This window comes from Rhopalosiphum maidis, chromosome 4 (genome assembly GCF_003676215.2).
Source record: "Rhopalosiphum maidis isolate BTI-1 chromosome 4, ASM367621v3, whole genome shotgun sequence".
Classification (NCBI taxonomy): domain Eukaryota; kingdom Metazoa; phylum Arthropoda; class Insecta; order Hemiptera; family Aphididae; genus Rhopalosiphum; species Rhopalosiphum maidis.
Window position 1 is genome coordinate 47,614,670 of NC_040880.1, and position 24,763 is coordinate 47,639,432.

General features: G+C 35.9%; 1 protein-coding gene across 2 annotated transcripts in view; it reads left to right on the plus strand.

The window, feature by feature from the left end:
* Positions 1 to 24,763, plus strand: part of LOC113556872 (zinc finger protein castor homolog 1) — an 83,072-nt gene that overhangs the window by 29,957 nt on the left and 28,352 nt on the right. For both annotated transcript variants that reach the window (XM_026962075.1, XM_026962076.1), the window contains 2 exons: positions 12,173 to 12,330; positions 20,951 to 21,110. In XM_026962075.1, coding sequence (XP_026817876.1) covers positions 12,173 to 12,330; positions 20,951 to 21,110 — 318 coding nt within the window. The remainder of the gene's footprint in view (positions 1 to 12,172; positions 12,331 to 20,950; positions 21,111 to 24,763) is intronic.

Below are 24,763 nucleotides of genomic sequence, written 5' to 3' on the forward strand. Positions count from 1 at the left end.
GATATGCACAATTATTTAAAGACTAAAAAGTCTTATTCTTCGAGTCATGAAAAATAAAAATTGCACTATACGTCTATATACACCCAATCATATACCGTTTCTTGATGACGTTATAATAACTTTTTGTTTGTTTTTTCTTTCGTTCGGCACAAACGGATCCTGTTCAATGATATCTTAACAAACGGTACGAATAACGTCAGAAATCGACGTTTTTAACTAAAACCGTCGAAAACTAATACCCGCCGGCGGCACACCCGCGGTGAACATACCCGTTGTGTATACTTGTGTATAATGTATACATATTTCCTATTGTATGTACCGATAGATATATACGCTGTGTAGTATACGAATTACCGCGTACTCACACACGAGCCGTTTGAGGCACTGGCGGGGAGGGATAGGTATTCGTGCGTATTGTATCGACCTTGATGAATAATCTACTCTGCGGGTACCTATAGATATAGAACTACGACGTCTAAATTTCAAATCATTTCGTTCGGTAATTTTTTCTCATTTCTTTTGGTTAATATTTATTTTTTTATTATTCTTATTATTCCATCGTCAGACTTGTTCACATACTGCCGCCGCCGCTGCTCTACACATCATCATCATCACACACACACACACACACACACACACACACGCTCGCCCGCTCGCGCCCGTGTTGTAGTCGTGGCACCTGTAAATTTTGTAAGAATGTGTCGACTCACCTCAGCAATCATTATCCTCATCTCGGTCGTGGGAACGATTAATCAAACCTTCCTCCCCGTCCCCGCCACTTACACCCGTCCGCGTTCTGAATCGGTCTTAATACACTCGTTCGTACTAGCTAGGTATATACATTACGCCCGATGACTTATACGCGAGCGACGTTTTATGGAGATTTTTCTTTCTATATTTCGAATGACGCGCGTAATTAACAACGATATATTGTAGGTATACACACGATATTATACACAATATTTTACACGAATACGTCTCGAACGGGCACCCAGCAACGCCATACGGCGTTCAGACGTCGATGAAGCGGATTTCGGAAGACACACGCGTACAGAAAAATACACGATTTCAAACCATATATCGTTTAATATTCACGTAATATATTATTATAATAATACTTACACGAGTATTGTAGGTATATATTGTTGTTTTGGGAAGCGAACGCATTATCGTTACTCGTCACCGTACACACCTATATATATATATACGACTAATGTACACGTTTTATTGGTCATTAAAGATTCGCAGAAGGGGAAAAAGAGCTGTGCTATAAGCCTGTGGAGTTTTTTAACGGAAACAAAAAAATAAAATAAAACATAAGTCTAGTGAGACTTTATTTTAATGAAAAATAAAACGAGCGTTATACGCACACACGCGCACACACACAGGGTTGTAAAAACCGTCTGTCTTTGGGAGACGACGGCGGCGGCGGTGGCGGCGGACTCGTTCATTTTTTTTTTTTATTTTTTTTTATGGTCATAATATTCTTTTTTTAGGCCGATACAAATCGTATGCTAACATCTGCAATAAATTATGGCCAATGTGTGCACGCTGGCCTTAAAAACATGGAAAAAAACCAAGAAAATATTCCTATATAGTGTTGGCGCGGCAATAGCTGCGACGGTGGTGGCGGTAACGCTGGAACGGGTCGAAGGGAAAAAATTTGCCGCAAAACCGTCTTGAGGGAACCGCCCGGCCATGTTGGCCCCGTTTTTATGACGCGATACGCGAAACTTTTACGATAGCTTTAACTGTCCCAGACGGACGGACGCGTTTTTCTATTATATTCCGGGGTGCGTTTTATTGACTATATTTTCTTCGCCGTTCTCCCTTCCCGCTTCTCGCCGTCGCGCCCTCTCCCACTCACACGATCAGTCTCTCTCTGTCTGCTCCGTCCGTCTCTCTTTCTCTCTACCTCTGCAATACCTCGGCGGCTCTCTGTCTATCGCCCCGCGCCACCACTGGCACTATCCCCGTTGTACGATTTTTAATTGTTCGAAAAATATCGTTATACGTATACGAACCACCACCACCCCGAGCGATTTTTTTTTTTTTTGTTTCCCCACAGCACACCCCATTGCTGTCGGTTTTATCGTCACCCATTGTCGGCGAAACGAGTCGTTTTCATAAAGAATAAATAAAAAAAAAACAATAAAATCGTCTCCGATCGACGTCCAATCGTACCGACTGCATAACATAATAATATAATATGTGCATATAATAATATTAGATCATCACCGTACTACGTTCCGACCAATCGACGAGTATACCTATGTACGTTGTATTATACATGTGGATAATATACGTGTAAAAGTGCTAACGCTATTATGACTCACGCCACTGACATTTCAATATTTCACCATACCTGCAGCAGTGGTAAAAGCAAAATCAAACGAAAAATATATGTATACTTACGACACGCGGCGTATAAGTACTCGAGTGTACACTAGCCAATACCTGCAGAGCGTGCGAGAGGATTAACCTATATAATATGCTTACAAATTATAAACGCGCTCTAGAATAATATAATATACTTAAATATGTATACGATTACACACATTTTCAATAATAATATATAAATAAAAGTATATATATATACATATTCCGTGAAGTAGATCGCCACCGCAGTGCGTCGAACGTATACCCCGCCGATCCCTGGCAAATCATTTGCATTTGATTTGTACCTATACATTTTAATATATATATATATTATTATATTGTGATACATGTACACAACGAAGAGGGTGTCTGAAATGAACCGAGTTTTTTGTGCGAATTTCTTTGCATTCGAGTGTTTAAGTGTCAATATCGGTCTGACTGCAACAATCATATAACAGACGCATCGGCTATACACTGCGGACGAAACGCTGTATAATGTATTACGTTTGAGTATTACAAAATTCACACCAAACTACGTTTTGTGTCGCAAACATATAACGTTATATTATACTATCTATATATAAATTCGAAGTAGACGCATGTTATTACGTATTATCGGTTTGTCGAGTCAGCGAATTCTCTACGTGTATACACCTATATACATATATACTATGTACGCACACAGATACATCACACGGTATATACGTTGTTATTACGTATACGTATATATATATATGTATAGGATATATAATATAAAACCGTCCGCCACCGCTCCGATGACCCTTCTTGACGAGTGCAATTGAAATGCTGCAATTTTGCGCACCGCTCGCGACGTGTTGTGCTGTGTCGGGTAGGGACGGCACGGAAACGGTAATCGGATTTTCTTCGAGCGGAAAACACGCTTTGTACGGTTTCGCCAATGCGGGTTTTTTTTTTGCAGCCAATGGCAAATTTCACCCCAGTGTCTTTTGGGACAATTTTTTTCCTCGCATTTTCTATTTCCTATTACTATATTATTATTTACTTATTTTTTTCGTTTTTGATTTTCGTTTTATTATTATTAATATTGTTACTATTTTCCTACGTTGAAAGGTTTCGGAAACCTTCCGACGGCGGTGGCGGTGGTTCGCGTGTATCGGCGCCCGACCCCGGCCGGATTTTATATTACACGCGCGCGTAAACCGAACCTTATCGCATTATCACGCCCGCGGTCTGCACATAATATAATATGTAATATATTTATTATTACGTCGCGCATTTGTGTCGTCTGTGCCTAGAATGACGACCGGGGCGTGTCTCTTGGCTAGCGTTGGTCGCGGTGCTCCCAATGATAAATGGTTTTGCCCTTACATATAGTATAATATATTATAAAGTCGAGAAAAAATAATATGTTACGGTGGTAGGAGGTGGCGAACACGTTGGTCGGTGAAACCTGGTGAAGTACGACATTGAGGCTATTTATCGAGATTTTACTTAAAATGTGTTATGCGCGTGTTCAAGATAACAGTCGTTGAGGCACAACTATCTCAATATATTCTACATAAACCTAGAAAAAGAAATATGCGAGTATCTACTGTAATACCTACACAAATATGATTCATTTTTCCTGGCTACAATGGGTGCACGGTTATCGTTTCCTATAGTTGTTACCAATTAGTCTATGCGTCATCGTCGTTAATGGAATACAATATATATATATATATCGTATTCACGATTGTCTGAATTATTTATTAAATAATAAAATACGCAACATTAAATGTGTATATTCTATTCGATAAAGTCGTTTAATGTTGGCCCAAACGTGTACTCATCTTAAATAGGTGCGTTAATAAGCGTTAACAATCGAGATTAAAATACATTTAACAACGCCGAAACCACAAGAGTTTGTTATACCGTTTAACGTTATGTACACCACAGTTTAGCGTAGCGTGTGTCTGCAAGGGCTTTTAGACCTTAAACTGTTTGTACAAATGCGCACATTTCTATAGTATTTTTTTTTTTTTGCCACTCGATCTAAAAAGCTTCTAGCCATTTCTCTGCATACATATATAATGAGCCGAGTGTAAAACTCTGAAGACTGCAGTAATGTATGTAATATTTTGTGTATATACATAGTGTGTACGCGAATTACGTCACAGGTATACGCGTATATACACAGAAGTCTTGTCTGTGCAACAGCAGAGCCCGGCAAAGTGTATATCAAAAGCTGCCACCCAATAATGTTATCACAATTACAGTCATAATATTATAGACAATGCGGTCTATGTCACGGAGACAATCGTTGACGTCGAGAACAGTGTCGTTTGAAAAAAAATGGTTTGCCCGTACACAGCGCAAGTTCGTTGGAAGACTTCGCTGTGGATTGTCAAGACGGTTATAAAGGCAAACGCGCGTGCTTGATTTTTTTTCTCCTCTTCTTGATTTAAGTCGTCCGCCATCTATTATACTGACTCAAATGAACATCGTGCTCATAAATTACCAATGCGACTCGCCATTGATCTCATTTAGCAACGTGTTATTAATTTATTTTTTTTGCCTCCATTTCGGGAGCTCATAGTATACAATAAATAATAACACATTTGTCGAACTCGAAAGCCTCCGACAGGCCCCTCCAATCAGAGTTATGTATATGCGATTACGAGCGTGGTAACCGCTGTGGCGTCCATCGTCGACGTAAAGCACGTTTACTCGTTTATTTTTTATTCTCTTTAGTAAATCGTTCATTTGTCGGTTTTATGCGAAAAACCAAAGCGCGGCGCTTAAATGGAAAATCCTTTATCTGCGTGCACGTTACATCATAATACTATGACGTCGCTAGTATATCGTACGTCGTATATACATGTGTACACCACCCGTGCACGATAAACTCTACTCCTGTATAGTACGCCACTATTCTCGTCCACCGCCTCTGGTTGGAAAATTATACTCGGTGGACATGTAGTTATTTTAACTGAGACCGTTATTTGTCGAAATACGTCAATGTATAACGAGGTTATTACCGGGATCGACATCTGTAATTACACATTCTGTAACCATTATATTATTATTATTCGTTCAATATATATGTGTGTGTGTGTGTGTGTGCATACCTACAGTGGACGCGTGGGGATATTATTATATTCGAGTCTCCTGCCGTGGATTCGGTTTTGAGCACTGCAGACGTGTTTTTATCGCGATGCGTGCTGATCACAAATTATAATAATATATATACGCGTATTATAAACATAGTCCTACACCCTATAAATTATAATCTAATTCTCTTATATCGTGTAATAGGTAATAGGTACGCTGTGTGTTTGTTTGTTTATTTGTTTTTGATTAATTTTTCTCTTATGCCTGTCCAACTGATTCATTATAATATGTTATTTACGCGTCGAGATGACCCGAGTCCGTTTTGGCGCAATCCTCGCGTTGATGTAGTACCTATTATTATGAAACACCCTTCAGTGGGCCAGACGACGATTTATTTATATTCTTACCGAAAAAATGCACGTTAATTGATATGTTACGTGTACGCACAGAACAATTGGAAGCGCCCACGTGTGGCTGTTCTGCGGAGTTTTTCTAACGACGTTATTATATTATTTCGATTTTTTCATCAATTATTATAATGATTTAGAGAGTCGTGTCAAAATACACACAGACCAACGGCGAGTTGTCTCGTTTTAATGGAAAACCATTCACCAGAACGCAGTTCGGCCCAGTCGCACATTATAATAATAACGTTTAAAAACCTTATATGTACATATATGACGTGTATTATGTAGGTTCGAAAAGTCGTATATCTGCAGCTATATTATATATTATGTATGTCTGCGCTGGTGACGTGTGTCTACAAACACTGCACGAAACCAGTCTTAGATTTGATTTCGCTGGTTATCAAATTACGGCCGAACGTTTAAATTTTCGCCGTTTTCAAGTCGTATATATCTATATTATGTATTTTAGTATTTACATTATACAGTATATACCTAATAATAATAATATTACTATTAGTTATATACTGTATAATAATATTATTATTATTATTATTATACGGAAAACACGAACACTAATGTCCGTTTCAATTATAATAATGTATAATATAGCGGTACTCTAACGTGGATATTATATACATTTATATATAAAATGGTAGTATAGTTTGTTACAAAACACACACATTATAATATATTATATATACGTGTGCGTTAATACGATTCTAACGATCGTTATACGTTCAGATGCTTTTAATTTGATGTTTTTTTTTTTTTTTTTAACAACGCGGTCATCCGAAATCTTCGAACTTTCGGTGTACCTCTATACTTGTATCTATTACGTTTATAGAATTATAGGTAAACCTATATTAACGATAACTTGGAAAAGCAGATGTCAAAAGAACCCCCGCCGAGGATCGGCATAAACTATAATAATATACAGCTGGCATACATCTGGCCAGGTAGGATAATCTTGTATATATATAGTTTTTTTTTTTTTTTTATTATTTATCCCCATGTACACGAAAAACACTTGAAAACATATTTTCGTACGATTTTTTTCCCCCATTATTTAATCCTTTCGGTTATTCTCTGGGAACTCAACGTAACCCCTTCCGATTCGTTATTTCGGGTGTCCTGGATACACACACGCACGCACGCACGTACACGCATATATATATTTACGAACGATGTGAGGGTTAAAAAACTGCACCACGACAGCTGCATGACGTGTGTAATCAGATTTTTCTCTTTTGTTTTGGGTTCAACGGCCAAAGGTTCGCGCGAGGATTTCCAAGTAATATATAATAGTAGACCCTTGGGCTTATGGACGATGGAAATGCCCAACTACGAGCACCTATACCTACCACTAATGTGCACAACGAAAAACAGTAAAATATCTGTATTGAGATTCAAAATACATTGTTATGCCCGATAGTATTCTATGCACTGCTGTATAAAAATATACATATTTATATAATTTACAATAATATGATGGTGGACGGCCGGAGAGGATAACGTGTAGTTATATTATTATTTAAGTCGATAAACAATGATGTCACGATGGATCCGCGGACCAGAGAGGCTTACCGAAAAACGCTTACGTCACTTCGATCAATATGAACATAACTGTTTTGATTTACCAAATACGGAGTTTGTTGACGAGTGTAAGCCACGTTTTTTACTTCCATTTCATATTACCAAGAGCACGTTCATTATACAACTTTTTTCATTTTTTTTCTTTCCACTTTTTTTTTTTTTCAAGAAGAAATACTTAAACACGCACACATACGCCTTATATAGGAAAACACATTGTAGAAACACACCAGATTTTTGTGTTCAATGGATTCTACTGTTCGTCAAGTGGCCAAACACATTGCAGCATGCTCAACGTCCGTGTTTAAATATAATACAATACATTAACCATGAAAATAAATATACACAAATAATTTGGTTTTTATAAAAATACTTAGTTCGATTTTTTTTTATGTGTGTGCGCGCGCGTCTGTTGTAATATTTGAACACGATAAAATATAAAATGTAAATAAAATTCTAATGAATTGAATTATTATAAAAACCCATAACTCAATCACGTCGTAAATTTGTAAATTATCATCAATGTTGCAGCTTAATAATCAGTTATTTTAGTTGTAAATTTTATTTTTGTTTTAATAATATTACGATATTTAAGCATAATATATTAAAATGACATTGTAAAGCATAAAGTGGTATAATAATACTACTCGCCTTATACATATTAAACGTATGCCACTATACATATACAATATGTAAAATATTATAATATACGAAGAAAAGTGCACTTATAATATATAGTTTGAGTCAAACCACTCGAAATTAACGTTTCGAGAAAATACTTTCTAGAATATTTACGGGTTTAAATATATGGTTCGATGGACTGTACATTGTTTTTGGTAAAAGAACTACTTCCCTGCGCGTATGAGTTACTCATGTGGAAAATGTTCACTCTATTGTTATGTAGTAGTGTTGTTAACTAGTCCGATGGATGGATGCGTCTAGTCAAATGCGGTAAAAAATATCTTAATATCACTGACATTTTTATTTCTTTATTTATATTTTTTCTCATTGGGATTTTTTAAATTTTAATTCGTCTAAAAACCAACATAGAGCCAGTCACTTGTGACGATCTCCATTTTTCCGACGAAAAAAAAATAATTCTAGACAGTTGCCCGGAAATAATGAACTATTATATTCATTAATATTTCATACTACTGCAGTGTATATGTGTGTATTAACAAAACGTATTCATTAAAATTCGTAGAAATTAATCATTACAACTGTAGAGCGGATGTACTCTATATAGCATTATGCATAATTTTTCGGATAGTTAAATGCTTAAATAAACAACTCGTCTGAAAATGACCAAAAATTCATGAATAATTTACCAACAATGATATAGGTGTAACTATTATAGCAGTATATAATAATATTATAAGAATAATTTCTTCGGGTATCCCAGTAAATTATAGGTGATATCCTTCAACAGGTGTCAGGTATCCACACAATATTTTATAATTTCGTATATTGTATTTATTTACCTTATATAATATATACCCTACTATGCATATATTATTTTCATAAATCACTGACAAAATATGCTGTTAACGTATTTTATTGCTCAATCAACAAATAAAACAAGAGGAAAAAAAACTTTTTTCTAGTTCAATATATTTGGGGAAAGAACTTTGGGGTCTCCACTAAAGGCCGTTAATCTTTTTGTTACTTATGTACGTCGTCGAGGACTTCGGGAGAAAAAAAAACGTATAAAATAAAACGATCTTCACTATTCACACGCAATCTAACTCTATCATCGAAGCCTTCTCTTTTTATTATTATACAATTTTTTTTATTGTCAAATCGTATAATATAAATGCAAAAGTATCCTGCCGAGTTTTCGACAATAGGCGGCGAGCCACGTATACGCATAAACCTATACCTATCTTGTCAGCTGCTGGCTGTGTTTTTTTGCAAAATCATATTCCGGGTTAAACGCCCAAGCACGGTGGGAACAAAATAGGATGTCATCCATTAGTCCCCTTTAAAAAACGTAAAAAATTATCCCGGTCCCAGGATATTATGCGGAGCGAAAAAAAACCTCTCGTTTATATAGCTTTTAACCTGTTCAATTGATCTCCCCATGTGTCTGTGCGTCGTATAAATTATATATATATATAATATAATAATGAGGATATCAAACTGCCGAAGGGGACTGCTACAACAGTGCGTGGTAGGTATATACGGCAATAGTGTGTACGATAGTGCGTGTGTACGGTTATTAACAGTTTCCACCGCAAATAATATTTACCCATTTTACGGAAACCCTCGTGCAAAAATATTCGGTCGAAAAAATATATAATAATATACGATATGGGGGGGTGACAAGTGTGACATAGGGGTCGAGGGTTTTTTTTTCGGACGCTGCAGCACGAACCCCCGGCGCAAAGGCACGCACGCACGCACGCGGATTAAGATGGTAATGACGGGAACGAAATAACCGAAACACTCGAAATTTTTTCATCGTTTTTTTTTTTCCTTCATCCTTCCGGGTGTCACATTACCGTCGCATTGTGCTCCACTTTTACGGGTCCCTGAGTCACAATAGAAAACGGATTGAACCCGTCCACGCGAACCGCGCTGTAGCGGGGCGAAATGCAGATCACGAGAGCAATATAATGTTATATTATTAGGTATTATATAATGTAGAGGCGTTTATTGTATACACAATATAGATAGTATTATATCACATATATAAAATAGTTATATATCGACTATTGTACGTAAATAATATATATATATATTTTACGAAGGCGTTATTAGTATCATATTATTATTATTTTTGGGGAGAAATAATGGTTCCTATATTTACTCGTATATTAAATGGGCATGTAAAAAAAAAAAAAAAACCTATAAATTAGTCAAATGTAAAATATTCCAGTAGTGGAAACTACTTTTTAATTTAACATGTAAATGCGTATCCGGAGCCACCGTTTGCGACTTCTCACGCGATATAGCAATTTTAGGGGAACATATATCTATATTTTATTTTAAAAACAGTCAAAAATAAAAACATTAACCTGGCGATAACCGACCGTGATCCGTGTCGACGAGATTAACGCGTTATACTGACTAAACGACGGTTTCTCGACGACCATAATGGGCGTATTTACATAAAACACTACAAATATGTACACCTATACGATATTATACGTATATAATATACAGGCAACCGGGAAATAACGACTGGTCAAACAACACGGAAAACGACATAACAAATTTTCAAGAATTCCCTAGTAAACAATATTTCGAATACAAATCATTATAATTAACACAAAACATAATAAATCCGTCGTAAACTCACGTCTCACAATAATATCATGGCCAGTAAAACGGTTGCAAGATCAATCGATAATTTTTTATTCGCGCGGAAAAAAAACAAAGTCACACCACCGGCGAATTTCACCAAAGCATACAACCACGGAGGTCTGACGAAACAATTTTTTCGGATAAAATCCTAGTTCGACGGTGTTTTGTTGGTAATTACCTATGCTAAAATTACTACAGCTGATCGCAATTTATTACGAACGTTTTTTATTATTATTATTATTATTATTATTATTTGCGAACGTCAAATTACAGTTTGCACACGTTAAATGTATAGCATATTATTATAACATACCTACGGGCTATACCTACGCTCTATAGCGGCGTGTTAATGACATGGCCGTACAATTGAATAATATGCGTGCGCACAATTTTTGATATTCGACGATAACTCTTTGGGTGCGCTGTACTGTTATCTCGGCAATCTCCGGAGTCGACTGTATCGCGTTATTTGCGTATTCCTACCATCCGACAACTATACTATAATATAGCAGTACAGCGTAGTCGCGTCTTCGTCACGTTCGTCGTTCTAGATACGTCAAACAGACACTCCGGGGATTTTCGACGTTGGATTTTTTTGTGACTTCTCGCACGATTTCTCGTGAAAAATATAAATTCACTTCACGATTTCCGCCAAAAGAAAGAGAATAAAAATGATAAACGTGTGTGTTATTCAAAGACGATAAATAATAAAAACGAATAATAATAACAATAATATGTACATGTATAATACTCGCATAAATATATTACATTATTATTATTATTATATATTGTAATAATATGTGAACCACATTTTCATTACGCATAATAAAAATGCCGTTGTGTGCTACTGACGCCCGTGGCGTTCCACGCCGCCGATACAAATATGAAATAAAAAATATTAAATGTATGTGTGTACCTATATAAAATTCTTATCTTACGCCAACTGACAGGTTCACAAAAATTGCCCCAAAGGCGTGTCATAGTCGTCGGTTTCCACACGTACGCGTATAGTATCGCCAGGCGATAGAGAGCACGATTTTTCACCTCCTTTATTTTTTGCTCCGGTTTCGTGTTTACCTTATTTCACGTCCGTCTGTGACACAATGACTAATGCGTTGATTATGTAAATATACGTGTATACGCACACACGGCAGCCACTGTATTATTGTATATTATGTCTATATGTTTACGTATATTGTGTATAAGTAGCTCATCGGGGGTATTTGTGTTAACGCTGTGTTGTACGCGCACGACAAGCGCTTTCAATATAATGTTATATAAATATATAGGTAAACGTTTATTACTATTCGACTTCAGCGATAATACTTGGTGCAGTCTATGTGTTTTCGTCGGATAATATATTATAACGACGTGTTACAATAGAATTTTAGTTTTAACAAATTGTTTTCTCATTTCAGGTCGTATACTGGAATCATTGGCCGCCAGAGGTGTGGGTCTGTATCCAGCCCTGGGTCTGCCACTGCTCGCGGCCCAACACCAAAAACCGGCTAGCGTCTCGTCGGCTAGTCCGCGGTCCAGTCCTGCGAATTCGGCTCCGTCTTCGCCCACACAAAAGGTAATTTATGTTTATCAACATAACATCGGCTCGACGTTATACTCGATATGCCTTCCAAAAATCTCCAGTCAATATATAATATACATATAAATAAATAAAATAAAATGCATAATTTCGTCCCGAATCCTGGTCATGTTCATTCCGGTATATGCGCAGCGTATTTCAAACGATATGAGACGCTGTGATGCACAAATGCACTTTTCGTTAGTGTTTTCTATTATTGCATTATAGATTAAAGTATATATATATATATTTATACATAAACCTATATACATTATAAATGTATACACGTATGCGTGTGTGTACAATTTCTATATACAAGTACGTATAATATAATGCCTCGAAAAATACTGATCTTTGTTTCAGCGCGTCGAAATGTATTATGTCGTCAATCGATAGCTTTTCGTTTTATTCCGCATCAACTTTCCGATCTTACGTGCCGTCGGTGCACTGTACGTTTATATAGAAACGCCGTCGTATATGATTTTGCTCGAAAAGTTGTGTCTCTTACGTATACATACAAACACATATGCAAATGCATATTGTAAATGCACAAATATATATATGCTTTAAAAAGATGAAGTTGCATGTCGTTGAAAATTGACTCATATTAAAACAGTTTTTACCCCAATACGCCGCAATACAATATAAAATTATGAGCTCGCGTTCGGTTTAAAGACAACAAGTCGCCACTACCCCCTCCCCAACGTCGCCACAAGTCCACGCGTACGTTAGTTCGATATATTGCAGTACACGCGTGTATTGATGCGCGCATTTCATATCGTATTTTACACGATATTTTATACACTATTTGTGGATAAACGCAAAAAATATTCTACTCGAGTTCACCAAAAATCCAACACATGCGTGTGAGTATGTGTGTGATGCGCGATATGCCAGAGTTTATTGATCTTACTCTTGCATATCATGTTTAACGATACGCGTTTACCGAACTATACAGTTACAACTTGTAAACATAATAATTTATATATCTAGTACACTATACAGTCTATAAGTTATAACAATGATGATATAGCAATATACAATAATATTGTATTGTGTGCGACGCGAGGCGTGTCGCGCAGCCCAACACCGAGGAACTTCGAAAATCGGTCGGGTGGTCGGGGGATACGCGCTAAAGAGGTTCGACAGAAAAAAAGTCACAAAATAATTACGACGTAATTATCATATAATTACCCCGCCGATGCGATGTAACGATGACGGTGACGCCTCGGGAATTCGATAATGTGTGCCAGTGTAGAACATTATTATTTATAATACGAGACCGAAGAATATACAGAAAAAATGAGTGTGCGCGCTCTTAAGGATCGGCCAACATTAGACAAGGCGTATACATATATATATTTCTGTATAAGACAGTATTATTATTATAAATATATTTAGTACGACAAGAGCCATTAAACGTTTCGGTATTGTGTGCAAATCGGGTCTAGAAAGCCAACGGAGAATAATGGGTGTGTCGTACATATTTTTATGTTTGTGAATATAAATGCGTATGAAAAAAAAAAGAAAAATTAAAAATTAAATATTAAAAAATAGTGTGATTGTTGTATAGGTTAGCCTACAACCGTGTGTGAATATTAATGCGGTACTTTGCGCTCGCGTATAATATATACGTACGAGTATACCGTATACGTATACGGTTATATGAGTTTGGAATCGACAATATATAATAATAATAATAATGTAAAATGACGTGTGTTTAGGTCGATCGCATCACCGCCGGTGCCCATTTTATTTAAACACACACACGCGCAAATGTGTGCACACGCAGAGATACCTGTATTAATATCGTACGAAAATTATTAGAAATTTAATCGCCGTCGGTTTAACGACGATTTTTACCGATTTGCTAATCATCGTCCTTACGGTGCGCATTATATTTATATTATATTGTAATAATGACGACGACGATAATAAATTAATAATAATAATAATAATAATAATCATAGATATTAACGTTATTGCATTGCACCCTCGGCACGGCTAATCGAATAAAGATTTACCTATTATTCTCGGAGAAACATGCGCGTAAGTTACGATGAAATACGATGGAAACACACGGTGGGTAATTATATTATTACTCTGTCGCGTAATTGCGAATTTTATCGGTTATTTAGTACGCGTGTCTGTCTGCGCACGACGTAAGTATACATTGTATGTATATATGTGTACAGGTACACGCGAACCGATATATACCAATGCTTACGGTTTTCGTCGTGTATATACAAACGTATATAAACGCGCATCATAATCACCAACGTGATATAAATCTCGCCGTGACGGAATATTAAATATTATTGTCGTCGTCGTCGTCGTCGACTACATTTCACTGCCGCGCATACGCTCGTATAATAATCAGAAACAAAATAAATATCGTTGTCTTCGTCGCCGTCCGCATATTATAACTCCTGATAAATAATAATAATAACAAACACGCGTATTATTATACGATACTCTACGTATATATTATTGTGTAGACGAAATATGGAAAATGTTTGCCTTTGATTCGGGTTTTTTTTTCGTCCTCCAATCGACTGCCATCGCGATTTTTCTCGCGAAATTTCAATTTATCACCCATAAAATTATCAACGCGATCCGCCGCCGTCGACTGAACAACATGAAATATAATAATATACTAGTCCGCTGAGCCGTTATTGCACAACGATGAATATTATTTACGTGCGAAATCTACGTATATGCGCGTATAACGAGGGTCATGGCGCGTGTAAATTTATTTCGGAATAATTTTTTCGCGAATAATAATGCAAATCTTCGGGATCTACGGCGGGCGGGGTCTATAAGCAGCCGAGACGTCGTCGGTGCGTGGTGAACGACGAATACACCGCGTGGAATAATAAAAAAAAAAAAGCGTATAATTCGAAGCGAACAAAAAAAAAGCTAAATAAATAATATAAGGATAATAATAATAAAAAAAAGCCATACATTATACGTAGGTAATATACGTACCTATATAGGTATATATAGTGTCTTGTGGACAATAAAATGTTTAGCGTTTCCGAAGGGCATTTGCAGTTTTTGTCTTATGATATTTTCTGCAATGATTTCAGATCAAACTATACAATCCGATAACATCATGCACTATTGCAAAACGTAATAATATGTTGGACGCGGCTTTGCGCGATCTCGAACACCGCGAGAACGTACGTTCCGCATTATATAGGTTTATGAAAAATTTAGAACCGTTTTCCACCCGTCACGCTTGTCCCGCCCGTACCTGCACAGGAAATACGTTTTTGCCTGTATATACGTGTATTATAGTATATTGTTATTATGTGTATGTGTGCGAGTGCTCGCGTAAAATTCTTCTTATGATTTCTCTCATATTATCATCCACGCCGAGAACACTTATACACATCGCGCACAAAAATATAGCTGGATTACCCTTGTCACGGCTTATGATTCGCTGTCATGAATGTACATTATAACAATTTTCCCGGCTTGCGGATATAATAGGATTCCTCCCTAGACCTACACCTATTATGGGCTGGCGAAGAGAAGAAGGTGCAGTTTTGTTTCAACGACAAAATACATATCTACGTCTATAATACGTTCCTACTCGGATACTCAGATCGCTATCGTGATGTGTGCGTGTACGTGCGTGTGTGCTATCAAAACCGGAACGCAATCGAAATATCGTTATGATTTCGTTTCCCCTCTTTACATAATATTACGTTCGTTTAACCTGCTTTTAATTATTGCCACGGCCCGCGATAACTATCGCGTGTTCTTGTCCAATACAACATTATCGCTTATTCATATGTACCTACCTCCGTATGTATATAATGGACAAATGATGTGCTCATAATATATATAAATAAACGTATTATACATGTAGGAACACATTTTATATACATAATACCAAGCCCGTTCCGGCCGGCTGGCCAAAGAGTCGGATCTACCGCGTTGGTAGGTACTACGCGTAATACGTATACTGAAAAAAAAAAAACTACACGTGTTTCGTACATTTATCTATTAAACGGCACATTAAACATTGTTTAGTAAATATATATATATATATGAATACTCCGACGAAACGATTTAAATTAGCAAATTATATGCGTCCGAAACAATGCGCGATTTAAACCATCATTTACTGGAGGTGGTTTATATTGTTTCTAATTTCTGTCGTTTTTTTTTTTTTTGCAAACATTTTGTATATATTACCGGAGGAGCAGAGGAAGTTTTAATAACAAGATGGAACTCATTATTAAAACTTCCTCATTACGCTACATAACGATAATTCCGTACGGCTGATTCAGCCAATGTATAGGTGCGCTTGATGACGTTAGCTCCGACGAAAAAAAGCATAAAAATCCGATAATCTGCAGTGTAACAATTTTTTCTGTTCTAAGACTCGTCTATATTACAGTTAGCCGCACGATTCGAGATACCGATCGATGATAATTGATTTCATTATACGCGTAGGTATTATCGTCGACGCGTTTTCCGTCGTCTAAGCGAAACATCATCGCGATCGCTTTCCGTTCGAGGCGTGCAGGGTACACCTGTTTTATAAAAAATGTTTTACGATCCATCACGTGCATAACGTTTTTAAGCGCATACATTAATGAAGTACAACGGTCGTATACATTATATATTATGATATATACTGTATGGTCTGCCACTATATACCGCAGTCGCGTCGGCGAACGTCTGACAGGAGGTTGACATTTGACCTGTAGTTTTTCACCAATGATAATGATATACGCCCAATAACGCTACAGACGCGAATAATTTTCAAAAACTACCGTCAACCGGTGGTGCGGTCAGTTCGACGTCTATCAATAATGCTGCAAGCACTTTCTAAATTACATTTTGTCCGTTTGAGTAGGGGAAAATTATTATTGTGATAAGAAAATAAAATATGCGACTCTATTTCGCATAATTTACGCATTTGTGTATTGTAAAATTAGGAAAAATAATTATCTAAATACCTATTCCTCTCCCAAATAATATAATATTATTATTACCATTATAATAAAGTGGTTTTATAATGCAATATATTTCGCACTACTACTGGTTTCGACGGACCACTAATCCAACAGTGACGGAATGCTAATAATACAGTTGTATAGCTTGTAATAAATGTAATATGCGTACAACGTGTCGATGCGGCGTTTGCAACTGCTCGCCTCGGCGATCGATCCGTGAGAGAGAGGATTATTTAGCGAAAATGGGACGTGTTGTCGTAATAATATATCAATCCAGCGTAATATTCGAAGGCATATCGAGATGCATACCGCCTAATATATATTATATCGCATGTCTGTACCATCAGAATATGATTCTAATACGATTATATCGCACGAGTAGAGAAAAAATTCCATTTTGAACGATTTTGAAATTAGATTTTTTTTTTATAAAATGTTTATAATAGATTAAGCCACTTAGAGTTGGTAGACGTATAACATTAGATTATAACACGGGCGAACAGTTATCGAACGCGTTACCGAAATAGGTATAGGTAATATATTATAAAATAGATAAGGTTTATCACACATATTGGTATTACGACACGGCCGCAGTCGTGGGTAGATGAAAACGTCTAGACAACGAAATTATTTTTTTCTGTCAGTATAGTATACGTAAAATGTCAAAATATTCCTCGGCGTGTTATCGCAAACGTAGTATTTCAATTTTCGAATTTCAAAACAGTTATCTGTGTTATGTTATTTATGTTTTTTTTTTCTTAATACAAAGGGGGAATATGGATAGGTGAACTAGCAGGATTCTGTTTTTATTTATAGTATACATAGTATAATATACAAGATTAATATATTCTTGGTAAATATTTGTTGACAACTGAAGTCATAATAATGTTTGAATCAGCTGATTTGTCGAACTCTACAGCAGCTCTAACAATAGCTCGGCCGTCATCGATCCCCCGTTATTATTCTTATAAAATATGTTTTAATTAAAAACAATGAAAAAAAAAAAAAAAAAAAAATTATTAGTGCGTTCTCCGAAAGCCGCTATTGTTTTCAAAAAGTCAAACTATTCGTACAACGTTATTATATTATATTATGTATAAATCGAAACGTCGTCGGTCACAGCGCCGAGATAAACGCGCTCGTGAGCGTGCGCACGTGTTTGTATAAATCTCACATTTTCGCAATACGTGTAAAAATTGCGATTCGGATTTCGCGAAAATCCTTGATCTACACGCGCGCTCCGCCACTGCTGCTTTTCTGTTACATGTACACGTATGTATGTATGTATATAATATGTCGGTTACGTGAACAATGGACATGACCTTATAGAGAGGAAGGATAACATTTATAAGGAGAAACGAAAAACACAAACACACACACTATATACCACGCGCGAAAACAACGTTTACAATTCGGAAATTTAAATCAGCAGCGCTGCAACACTCCAACACCCCAGCCCTCGCCACTGCCCGCGTTTGGACGGACACGAGTCTGTATAATATTTGCGAAATCGCATAAACAAATTCGGAAAAAAACGCGTCGACCTGAGGACATGTGAAGGTACGAAGAACGACGGCGGTAGGGCGCGGGGAGGTCTTAACGAGTGTATACCTACTACCTACATATATATATATTATATATCATGATACGATTTTTGCACGCCAAAAAAAGGAATAATAACCTCGGCCTATCTTTTATTAGAATCTGCAATTATTCAAGTACATCCGCGTTTTGGAATCGAAATTCGCATTGTAATAATAGGCGAAATTTTTTTTATTATTATTATTATTATTATTCCTTTACATATATCGAATCTCCCCCGTGGTTCTGAATTTATTATTACTCTCTTTTTTTCTTCTGTTTTCGCTCGTTTCACAGCGCCGCGAATGGTATAGTGTATATACGCAGCACTCCGACCCCGCTCCGTGCGTTTATTGTCTATTACATAATATGGGTATACCTATGTAGTGTATATACGTATACAATACTAAAGGTAATAATAAAATAAAAAAAAAAAAAACACATAATATAATATATATTATAATATAGTATAACAACACGCATCGACGAATTTCGGTTCCCCGCGGGAGTGTAAAATTCAAATTGTCTAGGTGGTGTCTTCTCCGTGATGAAAAGAACTTTACCCCTTTTTCGCACAAATACCGTCTCTCATTATAATCATAATAATATATAGTATACACGGTTAGGCAGGTGATGTTTATAAGCCAAAAACTTATGAGTTGTTATTTCTTTACTTCCTTTCCGTGGGACCTAGTAGAAATGTAATTCTTAATATAAGTTACCGATATAAATGTATTATAATGTACGATGTGTGAATAATAATTATTACCATTATTATTCACCCCCGAAATTCGAACGGCTAAAAGATTCATTATTATTTTTCGCATCCTATTCCAGCATAATTATTATTACAATACCACTGCCGCAAAAAAGTCTCTCTTTCTCTATGTCTCTAGTCTCCTCCCGTCGACATCGATGGCCGTCCCCGTGTGAATCGTATGCAAATGATATCGTTATACCGAGCACACGCTGTGTGTGTGTGTGTGTGTGTGTGTGTGTTTTGCCGCCGCATCGTGTAGGTATATAACTGCCGTACGTCACGAACGTCGTCTATTGTTAAAATAAGGAACGACGATTGCACAATCTCGTAACGATATTCGCATTCGGTTCTTATAACCGAGTGAAATGCAAAAAATCCAATCCGCGCATAATACCCGACTACCATTTTATTACAATATGTACAGACGATGTTCGCGCATTACACAATTTTGTTCAATTATACATACACATTCCGAGTTTATACACGGTATGACTAATATCATCTGTTTGGTCATCCAACACATTTATATATATATATATATATATATATATATATATATATATATATATTTATATATTCATCTATTACATATATGTATACACTCTCACTTGACAGTTTACATGCGTCAGTACGTCAATTAATATGTAATAATATAATAAAGCTTAAGTCTATAATATAAGCTGTGTAGAATATGTAACAGAATTGACGAGCGTGTGTGTCTGTGAAAAATTCGATATCATCTCATATTCGCGGTACAATAATATGTATAATATTTAATAGCGATTTATTTCTGGTATATATAGTTATTATACCTTCCGGTTTCCACCATAAGTATATATTCTATTGCTGCAGGATTGCGCAATCACAATGCGACGAAAAATTAAAAACACATTAAATTTATCATACCATTTTTGAATATAACCACTGTTAAAATATGTATCTATCATTACACAAATCATCATCATCTTTGATGGAATCTAATATAGGTATAAGTAAGATAAAATACAAATGTATACACATACGATCGATGAATAATACGATTTAAAATTTAAATAATGCTGTGTTGTGTATACACGCGCCCGCGCTCGCGATCACGCACACTTACACACATATACACTTACACACATACACATGTATATACTTAAAATGTATTATTAATCAAAGTTTTTTTTATTGTGCGTATATCAATTAAAATTGTCTGCCCATTTACAACGACAAATCGTATCATAACCGTCATTAGAATATATGAATTTGCGTGATATTAACGTTGTTAGTAAAACGATTTTTGTTTTGTCTTTTGCAGCACGTCTCACCGTCTGTCATCGTACCCTTGCCTCCGGTACACAGGGACACAGCCGGTACCACAGCTGCGATGACGTCACTAGGCATTCAGACCCTGTCGCCGCACTCGGCAGTCACCGCTCCGCTCACGGTGCCGACGCCGACCTACGCCAATGCCCAAGGTCAGTGAATTGGAAAAAAAAAATAAAAATAAAACAATTTATATATACACATTATATGAATAAAACCTCTGCGTGTGTCGATGCATACTCATAATATATATATATATATATATATATATATATATGTGTGTGTGCGTCACATATTACATGTATGTGCAAGGGTTGAGCGTAAAACAATTTGTTGGTTCGGGTTTTTCTTTTTTGGCAAACGAAACGAAAGCCTATAACCTCGATACCGGTATATACCATCACCACTACTAAAACCACCTCCCTTCCATCGCTCCCTTTTTACTTGTCCCTCCCCGCCACCCTTGACCGTCTATTTTGGTGCACGGGTGGCGCGAGACGAACAAACGAGTTGATTTTCTCTCTCTCTCTCTCTATCTCTCTTTATTTGCCGTCCGATGGTATTTGTGTCAAGCGATCGGCCAAAAGCCGCCTATCGCAAATGTCGTGTTTTCCAAACAATGCGGGAAATGCACAACCGCTGGCCGCATGCGAAGGTCAAATACCGGACCGCCTTTACGCTCTTTTATTCAAAAATAAATCCCAAAAGATCGATGAACCCGTTCGAGGAATCCGTCCACGTTACGCTTTTTAACGTGGTTTCTTTTAGCACATCTCTTATTTTAAATCTTGGCGGACGAATGGACTTTTAGTTATTTCATATATGGTCAGCTACTCAGCTATACATGAACGTACATAATAATATAAGGTATATAATATTATACTGCGTGTTGCACGGGTTGCTTCCCATTACGGCAGCGTCGTCGACCACCCTGGTCTGTCTCCCAAAACGACGTGAACTTTGAGCGAAAGGGTGTGTTGCTCCGGCTTTAAACGTAAACATGTCGTATTTGAGTTAAACGAAACCGATTTTGTGTTGCTATCTAAAATAATAATAATATAAATTGATCTATTGTCAAACTTAAAAATAAGGACATTATCTGTTTTGGCTTGTTTTCGACATTTTAATTTTAAAGTATACCTAAACATTTTTAATTCGTGATATTTCACATAGTGATATTCTGCCAAAAAAAAAAAAAAAAAATTCTTAAAATAAATCCGACACTTATGCGCATATAATATTCTTACGTTTAAGTTTTAAAATAAGTCATTTTACATAATTATTTTGTACAACAACACAAAATTGGTTTTAGTGAACCCAAATTTGATATATTTTTTTACGTTTGTAAGACAGATACAAAATACGAATAAATAGCGTTTTCTAAAGAAAAAATATGTTTATCTTTTAAAATTAATAATAATAATAACTACGCGCGTTAAGCAAGACCAGAGGAAATGAATCGGTTGATTATATACACCACGGTGGACCGTAATCATCGCGTAGTTGTGGTTATTATTATTATTATTATTATTATTATTGGTATAATATTATTTGTATTGAGGATCCGTACCGGTGGCAGGGTTGATTTGAAAATTACGGGCAATTGGTTCGGAGCATAATAATCCGACGTGGGAAATGTGAGCTACTCGGTTAATATATATATGTATAATTATATGGGATGATGACGATATCGTAGTAACGTATTTAAGCGCGCTCGGTTAAGTTTCCACAAAAATGCGAGAAAAACGATACCACGAACGTAACCCGATGCCTTTGTCTGATGCGTGTAATCGCCGATTGTTTTCTACAAAAACCTTTTTTTTATATATATTCCCCTCTCTCCACATATGCACGAGGGTGTATTTTCCTTTCGTTTTTTGTTATTTTATTTTTTTTTATCGTCGCTACTCACTATAAAGGTTCGCAACGGTCTTTTTCTTGTTGACTACGCGTCCTAGTTTGTTTCGCATCACGTCGAAAACCTTTTCGCCACATCGATACACGTGTTTACTGTACACAACATCTTATTTTAATTTTATTTTTTACGAATATTTTGAAACTGTTTTATTTTCTTGGCGCACACCGGTAACAGCGGCGGCGTCGGTATGTAAAGAACGCATCAATTGCTCACATTTCTTATAGGCCCTCGCCACCACCATCGTCGTCATCATCGTAGTAGTACTTACTGTGTGTACATTAGCCTATAATACGGCATTTGTATCAATCTAAATTTATTAACAGAACCAGTTTAGAGCAATAAAGACCAATTGCCGTTTGTCCGACGTCGTTTCCTCTTAACCCGTTCCGCAGACGAATGGGAATATATACTCGAAAAAAAATTAAAATAATAATAATAATAATAATAATAAAAGATGAAAACGGTAACTGTGAGGGAAAAAAAGAAAGAATTCGTAGACGATGAAAAAAAGTATGTATTAATAAAGAGTTTAACGCGCATATGCGGGACTCGACAATTTAGCAATCAAACACAATAGCTCGTTTTAATGAACCGCTTTCGGACGATTTACTGTTTGCCCTAAGGTCCCATGTGATTGAGGTTAAACCGATTTTATTCAAATCAAAACCCGGTCTAACTAGATCATATATAATATATATAACATAAATCATTACAATTTCAAAAAAAAAAAAAAAAACATTCACTCATTAATTCCGCTAGCGAATTAGTCTTAAACGATCATTGATTACTGTTCTCCCGTGCGTATATAAAATAACTACGGCTATAGCTATTGTAACTGTGCAACTGCATAGAACACTGCAGGAATATAATATTTATAAAACGATTTACAATAACGATTAATAATGTACGCAATAGTATGAATAGTTCGATCCTATAGTATGATAAATATTATGATTTAGAAACGACAACTCCAGCATATTACTGTATATAATATAACCGTATTGGTTTATTTGTTTTTACTCTTAACTATGTAATTATATGCACAAGCATCAATTTTTTACAGCGTATTGCATTATTTTAAATACGATAAAAAAATAATTCCAATTCATTATTACTTATTAGTCATTAGTTTTTATTTAATTTTTTTTTCACCATTGTATAGTTTGTTGTCAAAGAATCTTAAGTTGTATGTCACGATCTTTCGCAAATATATGTTTACAGATAATATATTTTATACGTACACAACGTCGTGAGATCTCATGGTTTGTAGCAAACAAACAAAAAAATAAAACTCATATAATTTAAATTATAATAACAAAACATGCAGTGAATTTGTTTAACAAATACTTCTACAAAAGTCGTGAAAAAAATTTTTTATGTACCTATGTCGTATAAAAAATTCAAGAATCTCGGGAATGAAAATATGTTCGAATGTTTGATAGTATAATATTTTTAGATTTTATGTTTTCGCTGTTACGTAGTAAAACACGTTATCGTTGGCCAAAAATAAAAAATAAAAAAATAAAATCGTTCTGAAATATTATTTCGCAACCCTTTGCAAGCATTAAAAAAAACATGTTTACAATATTATACTTATTTCTAAAATGACTAATTAGATCGTTCTAATATACGAAAGGAAAAAATATTGGGTAGTAGTCATTCAAATAACCCATTGCAGTACAATAATTTAACAACTGTCCTTCAGTATAATATAAATATATATGATTGTAATAAATTGTGTATATTATAAATTTATACATTATAGCAATATTATACACTATACATATAATGTTAATTATATTATAAATGTGCATACAAGCGGCTGTGGGGTGTAGTACACACACGCGCTCATATTTTACCACAAACTATCGTTTACGTGTCATCCTT